The sequence below is a fragment of the Lycorma delicatula genome, chromosome 1, assembly GCF_047948215.1.
Source record: "Lycorma delicatula isolate Av1 chromosome 1, ASM4794821v1, whole genome shotgun sequence".
NCBI lineage: Eukaryota > Metazoa > Arthropoda > Insecta > Hemiptera > Fulgoridae > Lycorma > Lycorma delicatula.
The window spans coordinates 84567485-84582842 of NC_134455.1; the positions used below are offsets into that span (position 1 = coordinate 84567485).

The 15358-nt window shown below is 28.6% G+C and overlaps 1 protein-coding gene across 5 annotated transcripts in view; it reads left to right on the top strand.

Annotated features, from left to right (window-relative positions):
- Positions 1-15358, top strand: part of LOC142319727 (anoctamin-1-like) — a 170184-nt gene that overhangs the window by 58252 nt on the left and 96574 nt on the right. For all 5 annotated transcript variants that reach the window (XM_075357347.1, XM_075357330.1, XM_075357365.1 and 2 more), the window contains exons 3-4: positions 4131-4412; positions 13481-13644. In XM_075357347.1, coding sequence (XP_075213462.1) covers positions 4131-4412; positions 13481-13644 — 446 coding nt within the window. The remainder of the gene's footprint in view (positions 1-4130; positions 4413-13480; positions 13645-15358) is intronic.

The window sequence follows — 15358 nt, forward strand, 5'->3', positions numbered from 1 at the left end:
ACTCTGACCACATGGATTGATTTTGGTTATTATTTTTTGTCTCTTAGAGAGAATCCTCTGGTTTTGTCCCAAAGGAAGTTTTTTCCAGTAAATATCAGTAAAAGATTCTATAATGAAGAATCACATGGTCACTTAGATGATCTGAGTGTATTTATTTTTTGCTGATGTATTGACTTAACAGTATAATATTACTGTATTGACTTACCATATTTGGAACCTTTATGAATAAAACAATATAAACTCTTCAGTTTTCTGTTGAGTAGCAAGCCAATTAAAAAAAATGTTAATTTTAAATAAATGAATAATTTTTTTAATTTGTGAAACTCCTAAACATATCTAAGTTAGAAAATCCTGCCATTATAAATTTACTTAAAGGTATTTAAAGAACTTCTCAATCCTTAGTGTATATAATAAAGACGAAACATAATTGAGTATTAATAGAATATATTACTCATTTTAATAACTCTTCCGCATCATAAAAAAATTTAAAATGAAATGTAATTTGAAACAGAATTAAATGTGTTGTAGAATTCATGGATTATCATTAAATAAACATAGAAATTGTTATTGACAGAATAAAATTATTTATTAACCAGCAAATTTTTCAAAGATGATTTTAATTTTTTTAGTATCATTTTTTTATATCATTAGGTAGCCCCATATAATTTTTTATTAATATGGTGGTTTGGTGTGATTTCTTCTCAAAAGCTGTGGGGTTGTTGTGGCTTTTTTTTTCCATGGTGTGGTATGTATGCAGAGAACTTTCTCAAAAATATTAACAAAAGTAACTTAAAGATAATCAATGTTTGAGTAGTGTACCTTTTTAGGCAGGTAATCGGTAATCAGCATCTAATTTAGAGTTTACCGTTATTATTATTTGTAGATTATATGTAACATTCTTATCAGTAAGGCTCTTCACTCATCATTTAATTTTAACTGGCAGTCTATTAGTAGTCCCTAGCAATTTTATTGATTTTACTTTATCTAAATTACTTTTTTCTAGAAATGAATTTATTTTAAGATTATTCACACTAGTTGCGTCAATATTTTATGACATTTTTATTTTCAAGAAAGGACTGAGCTGTTGAATTTATGGCAATAAATGTATTAATCTCTTGAAAGTATTATTATTGTTTGTGTCGATATTTGTATTATCATTTAACTTGCAAATACTATTATAGGACAAACTTATAAAAATCATTTGTGTATATTGAGCATGAGATTTATAAAAGAATTCTATCATCTAAAAGCATCACATGGTTTTCTTCTTCCTTTTACTTTATGTTATTTTCTAAACCTAATATGTTCGTTGCAATCTGGTAACATGTAACCCCTTACATCTGGTTAACTTATAATAAGCAAGCCGATGACTCAATGAGACAAGGATGATATATATGACGTGTAAATGATGTATAGTCAAACAGACTCAGGGCGACCATTTCTGAGATGTGTTATTATTTGAATTCCAGCCATCGATGTATATGGTATATACTGTTTGGTATTCAAATCCATGTAAAATTACCTTACATTTACAAGGATTTGAACCTCAGCACCTTCAATGTCATAAAGATTATTTATTCATTCTGCTGATGTAATCTGTATGTAAGTTTTTATAGTTGCCTTCTCAGTTTACTTTTAAAATCTTATTTCTGTTTGAAAAATGCCAAAAAAATTATAAAACTGTAATAAGGAAATAATGATGGTTAATTTGTTTGTTAATTGTTTTATTTATTAATTTTAGTGAAAACATTAAGTTTTTGCTGTATATGTTTCCACCTACTTATAAAAAATATAATTTTTATGTGATTACCAAATCATCATGGACTTTAAAAAACTACTGTTAGGTATAAGTCCTTGTTCCTCAAGAAAGAATAATAGCTATGGAATTGTTTGAAAAATAATTGATGTATTAAAACATGTTTTTATGACACAAAAAAGTATTGATTATTAACAAGAAATTTTTATTTGGTATATCCTGTGTTTGTAGAAATCACAAAAATATCTCCTTTCAAATAAAAATAAAAATAAAATGAAAATGATATATAATAATGAATAAAGTTATTAAATAAGTAAAGAGTATCTTGGTAGGATTACAAGTGTGAGGTACCTGTAACAAATGTGTTACTAAATTTAGATACCTTTTTTATTGGCTCTCTTCCAATTTACAGAAGCCAGGCTATTTTGTTTTTAGTAAATAATCTTAACAAACATATTGTAATTGTTCAGTAGTAAACATCAAGCAAATAAATGCAAATCTTTGTATAAATTTAATATTTTGTGAAAATTTGTGAAATGTAAGAAATAGATTATTTAATGTGAGAAAGATATATCAAATATATATTTGTATACATTTATATTTTTAATAATAATTATTATTATTACTTTATAATATTTAAAAAAACTACAGTAAGACTTTCGTAAATAATTTACTCAATTAGTAAGTGTATTTTTTCTTTTTTTTCAAGTGTGGTGTTATATGAGTTGAAATTGAATGTACGTTTAAATTCATATTGTATTCAGTGATTTAGTCTGCAAATAAATATGATTTTAATATTTTCGAATGTAATTTGTTATATTTCATAATGTAATGGAAATTTCTCTATTAAAATAAATAATGTTCATTTTCTGAAGTGTTCAATTGAATATGATTCAATGCTAAAAATTCATGCGTGATGCGTAAAGTAAATATTTTAATTCTGTTGGTTGGCATTAATTATGTTTGCTTATTTGTTTATATAGGTATAGGTGATAAAAAAGTTAGCAATGCAATGCCCAAATGTCTGGATTGCATGTCTCTTTGATTAACTCTATTTACATTTTGCAATTTGAGCAAATATTAAAACATCCTCATATTTAATGAATAACCTTCATAAAATTTAAAATGATGGACACATACAGTTATAGAATAATATATTACTATGTAATGTAAGGGAATAAGAAATAATGTGCATAATTGTTTATTTTGTAGAAAAATGTAATTGTGTGAAATAATAATTATAAACTTTAATGGAAACTTATTTACATCACAATAGAGCAGTCTACTACTATTATTTTTTTATTTTCTAAAATAGAGTGTTCATTGGTGGTGTGATATTTTTATTAAAAGTATTTTATGCTAGAAATTTAAAAATGTGTACTCAGAACCTCAAACACATCTCTATCTGCTAAAAGCAGAAATCATATTTTTATTTAATTGCAATTCATTTTTTATGTTTATCTCATCTATGAAAAAAGTTAAAATAAGTTTTAGTATTGAAATGCATTTTTATAAAATATTTGTAAAAATTATATAACATGTTTGAAGAGTGAGTTTTTTTTAACAGTGAATACTTAATTTAAAGAGTGTATAAGTTTTACAGTGAACTGAGTTGTATGTTGTAATCTAAAAGTGAATTTTCAAATATACAGTCTTCATGGATAATAATAAAGTGTACCTTATGTTTTATTACTTGCTATTTTTACTGTTTAAAATTATTTTTGTTCTCACTGTTTATTATATTTGCAGCTGTTAAATTTTACATTTGACATGTGATTTTAATCAATGTTTTCTTCAAATATATGTTACTTTATATGAGACTTTTTTAAGCAATGTCCGTTTTGAAATAAACAAAAGAAAAGAATGTATGTTATCTTTCTATATTGTCACTCATGGCTTCAACAAAATTTTCATGTAATGCTTTAATTTCTTTATTATAGCTTCAAAAGATTCTGTTACCTTTTGTTATTTATTTATTGTTAATGCTGATTTGTGGTTCATAATTTTTTATGTTGCGAGGAGCCATTGTGTAATATGCAGAAAATTGTTGTAATATGAGGACCTGAAGTGATGTTAAAAGATTTCCTAGAAAAATTGCTCCATCTCTTGAAGAATTTGCAGTTTCCCAAAGAGTTTAAGATTTTCATTTTTTAATTGTAATTCAGAACTTTATCATTGCCTTTGTCTTTGTATACTAATATCATTTTTATTTTACACATTTTGTTTTGCACCTTTGTTGAAATAATTTTTTATAAAATCTTTGCAGTTCATGTAGAATTGTACCATATATTCAAATTGCCTTGTTTCTTTTATTTGATGTGTAATTATTCAACAATTTTATTTTTTATAATTTGTTTAATTTTTTATTTTTCAGCCGTGCTCAATGGTGTTCAGTGATGGTAGAAGAACAGTTGATTTTGTGTTGGCATGGTGGAAGCCTGTTATTAAACATAATTCACCTAATAATGCAGCTCAGTTGGCTGCAGCAGAAGAAGCTCAAAAAAAGAGACAAACATTTGAACAGAATCTCATAAAAGAAGGTCTTGAACTTGAATATGAGACCAACAGTAGGTTATCATTTGTTAAAATACATGCACCTCGTGAAGTTCTTAGGCGATACTGTGATGTACTGAAACTTCGAATGCCAATGAAAAGGGTAATTAATAAAAATGAATTTCTTTGTATTGTTATTTAATAATGTTGCTTTCATCAAAGTTTGAAAGATGCTTTTATTTAACTTATATAATGTTTTTAATTGTTATTAACCTACTTATTGTAGTATTATTATAATTTTGATCTTATAGCAACATTTGGTTGGATGTGCAGTTTTAATCAAATTTTAATACAAAAAAAAGATATTTATTATTGCTAATAGTACCAGTTGTATTAGTTAGCTAGCTTAACTTTCTTATCTATATTAGTGATGTGAAGATTTTTTAATATTTGTTGTCACCCTTTCTTTGTTTTCACTATCATCATTTCTTTTTATCAGTTATGAAACTAATTGTCTTCAAGCCTAAGATCTGTTAAACAGTTTTATTCATCCCACTCTTCCAAAAAATTATTTTATGTTAATTTAAAAGTCACATGTTTTATTGAGGGAATTCTCATGAATTCCCTCAATATGATGACAGTGTCCATGCTGTTTCACATTTTCACCTGAGAAAACAAAATGTGTTGTTTTCTCGCTTGCAGCACTCTTTTATACCACAATTCTTTCTGAATGAAGAGCAAATTGCTATCTCCTGTGATGTTAAGTTATCAGGTTTGTTTTTTGAGAGCTGTCTTATGTGAGTCAATCACATCAAACAATTAAAAATGAAATCTTCCAAACTATTAGATATCCTGCGATTTGTTAACAACACTAATTGGGAGCTGACAGGTCATGTATGTTGTGATTTTATTATTCCTTAGTTCATTCCCGCTTAGATTATGTTTGTATTGCCTGATCTTCAGCGTGTAATACCGCTGAAGATGTTAGATGCTGTACATTATGCTTTTTTCCGTCTTGCTACAGGTGCTTCTAGATCAAGCCCTGTCACTAGCATACTTGTTGATTGAGATGAACTATCACTTTGGGATAGATGTAACCAACTTTTAGCATCTTACTTTGTCCGTCTTAAAGGGCAACCGAATCACCCGGCTTTTACAGCAGTTCTTACGAATCCCAATTTACAAAAAAAATATGAAGACCATCCACCTTTCACTGCACCTATGGTGTATGTACCTGGTGGTTACTAGAGCTTTTAAACATAGACATACTTCCTATTTTTTCAATGTATCCCTTTTCATATCCTCTGTGGAGAATCAACCTTATAAATTTTGTTTTTGATCTTACCATATACAAGAAACAATCACACCACCTATCGTCTTTCAGCAAAGTTTTCACCATATTCTCTTCAAAATAATTGCAAACGCAATAGTATGCACAGATGGATCAAAATAGTATGATACTGTTGGATGCACATTTATTCTTAATAGTAGAATCTATATGTTTGGTCTACCTAATATTACAAATGTGTTTACTGCAGAACTGTACGCCATCAGTAAGGCCTTGAATATCATTAATCCAAAATACCATCTAATCCTTATTTTTAGTGACTTGTGTAGTGCACTCCAAGCTTTAGAAAATTTTTACTCTAACATCCTTTGGACACTGAAATCTATAACACAATCGCTGAGTTGAACCATCGTAACACAAGTGAGTTTCTGCTGGATCCCTAGCCACGTAGGAATTGTGGGCAAAGAACGTGCAGATTCTGCTGCTAAAGATGCATGTAGTCTATCTTCTTTCAACAATCATGTGACTACATTCGATTATTGTGTAAATTGTGTAAAACATGCTCTTCGAGCAAAATGGCAAGGTGACTGGACTGCCACAGTGGATAATAAACTCTGATATATTAAATCAGGTGATGCCATGGAATGTGTCTTTCAGAAAACTCCTTCGAGAGGAAGTAGACCATTGTCAATTGCGGTTAGGCCACACCAGTCACACACAGATATCTAATGTAAAAAGTAAATGCACCAGTATGCATATGATGCAACTGCCGTTTGACTGTGCGCCACATCTTTGTGGATTGCATTTGCTATGTGGCCTTGTGTTGTTATTTTAAATTGCCCAGGAACATTTGTCAAATCCTGGGCAATGAAAAAGAAGTTTTGGTCTGGGTGTTTTTATTTCTTAGAACTATTAGTATTTTATATACCTTTTAGTAGTGTTATGTATTTCATTTAAAATTTTTATTTTTTTTTGTTATTCGAGAAGGAGCCTTTACACTTCTTTTGGAGTTTGTTAAATTTATTTTATTTTTTATATATATAGTGGTTTTTATTTATTTTTAAGTTTTTTATCTGTGATAGTAGTTATATTTAATTTTTTTAGTGATATTTTATCATTGTTATTAGTTAAGGTTTAGCTTCTTAATATTTTAGTTTTTAACCTAGATTTAGTTTTTTATGTTAATTTTGTAGTTGCTTTTTATGTTAATATTTTAGTCTTCCTGTTATCTGAGTTGGGGCACTTTACATCCCTCTTGGACTGTATTAAATTCTTTTTATTTTCAGTTAAATTTAATGTTTTTAGTTTTATGCTTATTTATTTTTAGTTTTAGTTTTATGGCTTTGATATTAGTTTTAAATGTTTTTTAAAATAAATTCTAGCTGTGACATTAGTTGTAAGTTTTTGTTTAATTTTTTTTTAGTTTTTAAGGTAGTTCTGTTTTTTTAGCTATTTATTTATTTTTCTCTTTTATAAAATTTTATTCCGGTTGATGATACCAAAGTGTTCTTGCACACAAAAGAACCACAGAAAAAAAATTGTCCATACTGGTTGGATTCTGTTTTAGCATAATACTGTACTTTTATGCATTGATGGATTATATGTGATGAGTCTGATTTTAATCTTGCATATGAATTTTGAAAGATATGTGAAATTTATAGACTAGCACAATGCACTTGTTGATCGGCTGAGCCCAAAACTGGTTGTACAAAAAAAAAAAACCATACTTGCTGTATGTAACTAATAATAAAAAATGCAGGAAATAGGGCATTACAATAATTTTCATATATTAATATTGTAACAAGACTGATATAGTGGGCCTGAAAAACAGATTCATACAAATCATTATAAAAGTAATAGAGAATGTGATTAATTGGAAGAATCCAGAAAGGAACAAAAAGGAGAACTCTTTTTGTAAAGAATAGGTTCATTTTACAATTGTCTTTTGTTATACTACCCCTTAACACACAATGAACACCTGTTGTATGGTGAGAACAGACCAGGCTTGGAGTTTATGGAAACAAAGCCTTGGTTGACTCTTCTCACTCTTCGACTTGGGTTCGATCCTACAGGTAAAGAGGTTAACAGTATAAATAGCCCAGTAAGACCAGCTAAAAGTTTGATGGAGTACCGCAAACCAGTCTGCAAGGCATTACAACATCAGTTCTGAAAGGGCAGTTCAGTGAGGAGAGGCTGCGAGTTATGTGGAGTTATGTAAATTCAGCAGAGAGTTCTGCGAATCAGTCTGCGAGACATATGACAACGGTCCAGCATGGAAAGTCATAAGTGTGAGTCTGTGAGACGTCAGTCCAGCTAGGAGATTATTCAGTTCGATACAATTAAGGTGACGCCACGAGTAATTTAGTAACCAAGAAAGTACTATCAGTAAGTTACAGTAAAACTATAAGTGTATAAGTGAAATAAATAATGCAATAGACTTCATCCATAAACTGTTAAGGTAGACAACAAAAGGGATTTGTCAGTGAATTTTATAACATTGTTTGTTAATGTAAGACTAGTGGTTAAAAAGGGTTAAAACTAAAATTTCTTTTGTTAATGGGTCTGAATACTAGCTTTCTGTTTATATACCTGGAATAAATTCCGAACAATTATTTATTTTAAACTCTCTTATGTGTAATCTGTATTTATTACTTACTATAGACATTACTATCACTATTTCATGTGCTATTATTTACATGTAATAATTTTGATTTTTGTCTTTGTTCATTACACTATGTATTTTTGTCTGTTTTATGTCATGCTTACTGTTTTGATTATGTTTTTTGATGTCATGTAATTATCGTTTACCACTATTATCCTGACTATTATTGTGGTTGTAATTATTGTATTAATATTTGTGTTCATTGACTGTTTTATTATTGTCATTTATTATAATAATAAATATTATTATTATTATATTTATCACCATTGTTATTATTATTAATTTGCCTGGTTATAATTTGAACATTTTAAGTCAATAAACTATAATTATATAAATATTATAAATTGTCAACAACCTCTCAATCCTGATTGAGCTGTGCAGAACGCACAACGTACCCCATGCGACAATATATTTATAATTGTAATTATAAACTTAATTCATTTGATCCAAGCAACTGGTTCTCAGGTCAACCTATTAGTATTTTTTTTTTTTATTAATATGTGGCCAATCATTAAGCATCACTAAATTGGTTGATTTTGTCTTTATTTTTTAAAGAAAGTTTCTTTGTTGATCTTATTGTAAGTTTTTTCTGTAAAACCTCTGTTGACATTTTAAAACAAAAACTTTCTTATTTATATTAATGGTTTGAAGATGTTTAATTTTTGCCATCACCTCTGCTTTGTATGCTGTTGTTTTAAAGCTATGGTATGAATTATGTTAAATTTTTCTTTTGGATGAAAATTCAAAAAAATTAATTGAAAAACTAACGTGGGAAAAAATACATATTTGCACATCCCAGAGAACTTTAGCTCATATCCATTTGTGGTTTGTGTTGTTTTTCAGTTTTTTTTTTTAATCTTGTCAAAACTCAAGTCTTGTGTCTTTTGGATTTGAGACAGTCTTTTTTATGGTCAATGTATCTGTCTTACATAAAACTAATAAAAAGTAACATAAATAAAATAAAATGCCAAGCTCTAAAAATGTGTTAAAAAATACTCTTTTTTTAATTAATTTCCATTTAGACTTTTTGAAATTTACAGCAAATCTAGTGTTAATAATGAGTTTTTAGTTGTTTTTAATTTTTGCACTCAAAATTTGGTGAAGAATTTTAAGTAGGATTGCTTTTTAACTTCTAGTAAATCTTTTGCTTAGTGCATTTTTTTAATTACTCAAAGCTGTTTTATTTTTAAAGTTTAATTTAATATAATCATTAATTTTTGTTTAAAAAACAACTTTTGTTTGATAATTTGACTTATCTTCAGCTTTAATATTTTTTTTTTTTTTTACTATGATTAAAACAAAAGAAATAATTAATTTCAGTTTATATTGTAGTCATTTATAAAATTAGTATGAAAATTAATATCTATATTCTTTTTCTTCTAAAACTATTGATTATTAATAAGTTGTAATCCTAAATACATGCAACAGTGTACGAAAATTCAACCAGTAACTTTGTATCAGATTCAGTTTTCTGTAATTTAGTTGATTTTCAGTGAAATTTTATTTCAGTTGGATTAAATTATTCTCTAAAATTTTCATCTACACAAGTGTATATGAATTTTTTTTAAAAACAAGTTAAAGGTAAATGTTTACATTAACCTTTACAGATCATGTAGCCTTGGAACTGGCTATGTACGGCGTCAGTTTTAAAGCTCTGTTATAAAATCATTTTATATGGCATCTAAGTCAGTTATTTTTTTTTATGTTCACAAAGGAATCAGTTTTATTACACAATTTGAACGGTGTTTTTACGATTTAAAATGTTTTATTTAGACTAGAAAGAGTATGACCATTTTTTTCTCAGAAATGTGCTGTGTGTGTGTGTGACTTGTGTATTATAATTACTATGAGGATTACGGATTTATTTATTATTTAAAAAAAATAGCTTATCTTACTAGCAACATATCGATGTATTGAAACACATAATAAATTATGATATACGGCACACAAAAAAAAAGAAGGAATTTGTGGTCATAAATACATCACTTTTACTTGAGGTCTATAAATATCTTTTTCAGACAAATGATATCGGTAAACATGTAACACATATCGATTCGTAATGAATAACAGTATACAGTAAAAATGGTTTTTTGTCAATCTGAAGAGCCTTTTGAGTGATGGGGATTTTTATAAAATGTAGTTTTCTGAATCTACTTTCACTTATACAAACATATGTTACTAATCTGTGATTTATGGCAAGGGGTTTTCATCATATTTTGCCCAATTTTCAACCGATTTGCTTGAAAGTATATTTTTAAAATCAGCAAACTGTGTTTCATAAACACAAAGCAAAAAAAGAAAAAATTTCGCTAATAAAAAACATGGTAGAAATGCCAAAAAAAATTCTGCCATTAAATTATTGTAATTTTTGTGCTGTTTCAATTTTTTTGTTGTTACAGGCATAAAAAATATCCAATCGTAACGGTTTTTTTTTCAGAATCTGTTAAATCTCTTTATTATACTGTAATTTTTTGAAATTTTTTACACAAGAGGGTAGCGTAAGATTATGAGGGAGGCAATCAGATACCAACATATTTTCACGGAGCGCTAATCAACCGTGGATCATTGTGATGGGAAAAGGTTAAAAGATTAAAGACTATTTTGGTCTACCTGTTTAGGTAAAAAAGAAATAGATTGTAAGGTATGCACTGAATTTTTTGATTTTCACTATACCAGAATTTAAAGTCTAAGAAAATCAGCCAACTTCAAATTGGACAAGTTCAGTATTTACCTTTTTGTGACCATCTCTTAATTAGTCATCTGTTCATAATGTAGTTATATGTCAAAAATTACATCAAGTAACTCTTTAGTTAGTTTAATTTGTAATATAACAACTACATAGTATATAAATATATATTTTTTTCCAAAAAATAACAACTTAACCACCAAAACACAGTAACAAAAAATCTAAAAAAACTAATACCAATAGTCAACTTTCATGTGATCCTGGATCATCAGTTTGTACAGTCGCCGGCAAGTAACGGTGAGCTTGGAGTGGCGATGAACATGTAAAAACATGTTTCTTGCTCTTAGTAATCCCCCTTACCAAATAACTGTTCTATTTTTACCAAATGAATGTGACAATTTTGAAATGAGATACAGCCAGCTAATTCTGTACAGTAAATATTGCGATAAATGGTTATCTTCAGTTGGAATGCTTTCCTTGATTTCATCACTGTCTTCAGTGCAATTGTCACTATTATTACTGCCACTACATAAAGAGACAATAAAAAATTCTGTCAGAGAATCTATTAATGATTCTTGGCTTCAATATTCACCTTCAACTTTTTTAACTTCTTCCCAGTAAGGTTTCCAGTGTTCATCGCTCATCAAATTCATTTTATCTTTATACAGTTTGTGCACTTCTGATATCTTAAATGTTATGTTGTGGCTTGCAACATGTTTTACATCTGACCATACAATCTCGATTGAATTTAAATCAGGGTGGTAAGCTGCAGGACTTGATCCCAACTTTTTTCTAACAATTTGTCAAATTGGTATCGTTTTCTGTTGCTTTTGTTCAGCTTAATTAGTTCATAGAATTGTGGTTTAAGCATTTAAGATGAAAATGGAATATGATGTTTCTGTAGCCAAACAGTCTTCTTTCTTGCATGATGACCCTGGAAGTTTTTCAGAAAGGGTATTATGATATGGTGCATTGTCAGTAGTTACTGACAAGGAGGAAGGTTAGGAACTAATTTTTTTTCAGCCCATTTAAAATAATTTTTAGAATTCATGCTATCACTCTAATCGCCACTTTTTGACTTGGCTGTCCAAGTTAACACTGGAATAAAATCCATTTCACCTCCAGTGTGAATTATAATTAAGTGTTTACCTTTATTTATTGGTAAATGCAGTCCTGCATTGCTGTCATCAGCCCATGATTTTGCCATTGATTGAGATGATACATAACTAAAATCACAGATTGCCTCCAAATATGAAATTTTTTTCTTCCTAATATCATGTTTTTCAACTAAAATTGTCCTTTTGTTTTCTGTTTGGACCACTTAAAACCTAATTCTTTCAAAATTCTTCTTAAACTAGTTTGACTACTATTAAAATTAATTTTAATTTTCAATTCTTTACAGAGTTTATTAACTGATGGCAGTTCCCCTATCTTTGAGTGAAATTCATTCACAGTTTGCCTAACCACATCTTTATCAAAATCATCTAATCTGGTAACTGGTATAGAACGTTTCTTTTTTTGGGGTAATGAATGAACATTCTGGACCCTCGGATCAAAGAAGTTCTATTTTTTATTTTTTTAGATTTTGAACACGAGTCCTGGAAATGCCACAGGTAGCTGCAGTCCTCTCTTATAGCAATTAAATGCTTGTAATTTTTTTATTTACCTACAGCTAAATATTCATTCTTCATGAAATCATTCATGTTGAAAATTTTGTGCCTTTAACAAGACAAATTCATCCACAGCTATTCGCATGTGAACGAACTACTTAAAAAGGATTGAACTGTAAACCGCAATAAAAACTTTTTATAAAATATAATATTGTACATTAATTGAGTATGTAACAAAATGCACGACACACCAAAAGAACCATATCGACGGGCAGAACCACGGAACTGAACTTTTTATACATGGAAAGCAAAAGAGAAACAAAAATAAAATAAAAATAATTGTTTTGTATATGAAACATGTTGTCGCTTTCTTAATACTGTAAACACACCAAAATACATTGTTTCATAAATAACAGTTGCATGATGCAACTACTCTTAGTAGCATAAACATCATGTTTATGCTACTAAGAGTTGACTAATCGTGGTGTGCCAATGTTTCAGAGAACAATGGTATAGCAGTGACATGCAGGCTGATCATCCAAGCTCACCTTTTTGTGGCAGCTATTGTATACAATTCTATAATTGCATCAAATTAAAGAAAATTTAAAGATTTAGGAACATAAACACTTTAACAGTCAACAAATTTGTAATGACAACACAACTCCACTGCCATTACTGGAATGATGTAAATTTAAAACGTTAAACATTATATTCATAATCATTGTTGCCAACTGCTATAACTCACTATGTCTTTAATTAAAACATCTTCAAATATGATCTAGTGGTTCATCATTTCATACTTTGTTTAAATTTATGAATATAATATGTTTCAAGTATATTCATATTTTTTTTTTATTACAAATTTCCAAAATTTCTTAATTATTTTTACAACCAACAACAATCTGTAATACAATGCTTACATTGTAACAAATTCTCAGTTACATAGACACATTTGTATAGTATTGTATTATTTTTTTTATTACAGTTACCAGAACAAGATGAATTATTTAGAGAACGACATGATCTGATGAATGATGTTAAATCATTTTTCTCAGAAACTTTCTTCAAATGGGTTAGTGTTGATGAGAAGATATTCCCAAAAAGTAAATTTCAACCTAGTGCTGAATATAGCAAGGATAAAAGTTATCTGTGAGTATAAAATGTATTTTACATTATGTTTGTCAGCAATAAATTTTTATATGTATCTAAAAACAAATATGTTATATGTGAAGTCTCATTTATTTAGGTAGTGGTAATGGAAAGGTTAAAACTTGGATTTGTCAGAGTTTTGTAAAAGGTTATACAATATGGCTATGACTCAATTAACTTTGTTGTTTTGTTATAGATTAATGAAAAGGCAAAGGTTATGTATGTATTTTGTTCAGTTTTTCTGTGTAGCCTTGTTTATTTTGAAGAAAATAGATAATAATAATTTATTGATTAATGTAAGACTCTTTTATTTGTAGAACTTAATTTTCTTATTGTTTGTTTTTGTTTGATCACGAAGAGAACTATCTCAAATATAAAAAATATGTAATTGTTATCTTACAAAAAAAAAAAAAAATAATAATAAAGATAAGTGTGAGAACTAATGTGCTGTTAGTTTAATAATGTTTCATTTATTGATAACACTTACTTGGATAGTTTACTGAAAAATAAATAGTATACTGTTATGGAGGGTGTATTAGACAAATGCAAATTTAACTAAGGCTATTTTACCCCTCATAATCTCGAATGTAAACTTAAAAAGAATAAATCCACTTACTTAGCGTTTTTAGATTTGGAGAAGGCATTTGATAATATAGAACAGAGTAAAATGTTTAAAATTTTTAGAATATTGATCTGAGATGTAGAAAAAGAAAAGTTATTTACCATCTAAACAAAAATACGGTAGACATGATGAGGATAAGAATAGATGTTGAAGAAAAGATAAGCTTCGATTTATAAAATAATTAGGCAAGGCTCTTAGTCTGTGTATTGTCTTTGTACTTATGGAAAAACAGTATAAGATTTATAGTAACATTTTAGAATGGAGTACCTATCCAAATTAAGAAAGTAAATTTTAAGATTTTCTGACAACATTATTTTGGCAGAAATAATCAGAAGTGATGGAGCAGCAGCGTCTTGGCCTTTCATTGGAGATCCCAGGTTTGAATGCCAGTCAGGCATGGCATTTTTTATATGCTACAAATTTACATTTTCTATTTCCTCATTCAAGCTTCTTTGTAAATTTCTGTGGGGAATTAATCCATTAGTTAAAAAAATAAAAAAAATATATAAATATCGAATGCCATGGATATATTGCCAGGAGAGAAATTCTGTTTGAAAATAAGCAATTGTAATACAAAGGTGATGAGATGCAATATAAAAGAGAATAAGCAGTTGAATGTGTATAAATGGAAACAGAATACCAAAAGTTTAGTATTTTGTTATTTAGGTAATAAGATTACAAAGGATGGATAAAATAATGAAAATACAAAAAGTAGATGAGTAAGAAGAGCATTCATGCAGAAAAGAAGTCTGTTAGTGTTAAATGTAAATCTAAGAACTAAAAATATTTGTCTGGAAAAAAGAGCTTTATGGAGGTAAAACGAGGCCAATTGGGAAAACAGAAAGAAAAAAACAGATGCCCTCCTTGCCCATGCTGTCCCCTCCTCATCCACCCAGAAAAAAGTTAATGCCTCTCCTCCGCCATATGGTGCACAGGGTTTTCTGCTCATGGGTATCGCCTGCCATTAGGTTTGTTAAGCAGGAGCTTATCCATTAGATTTTTGGTGTTTAATGTTATTACTATCGCATTGCATCACTGCCTCTTATCAGTTCTGCTGCCACATTCAAAGAATGTGTGACTTACAGAATCCTC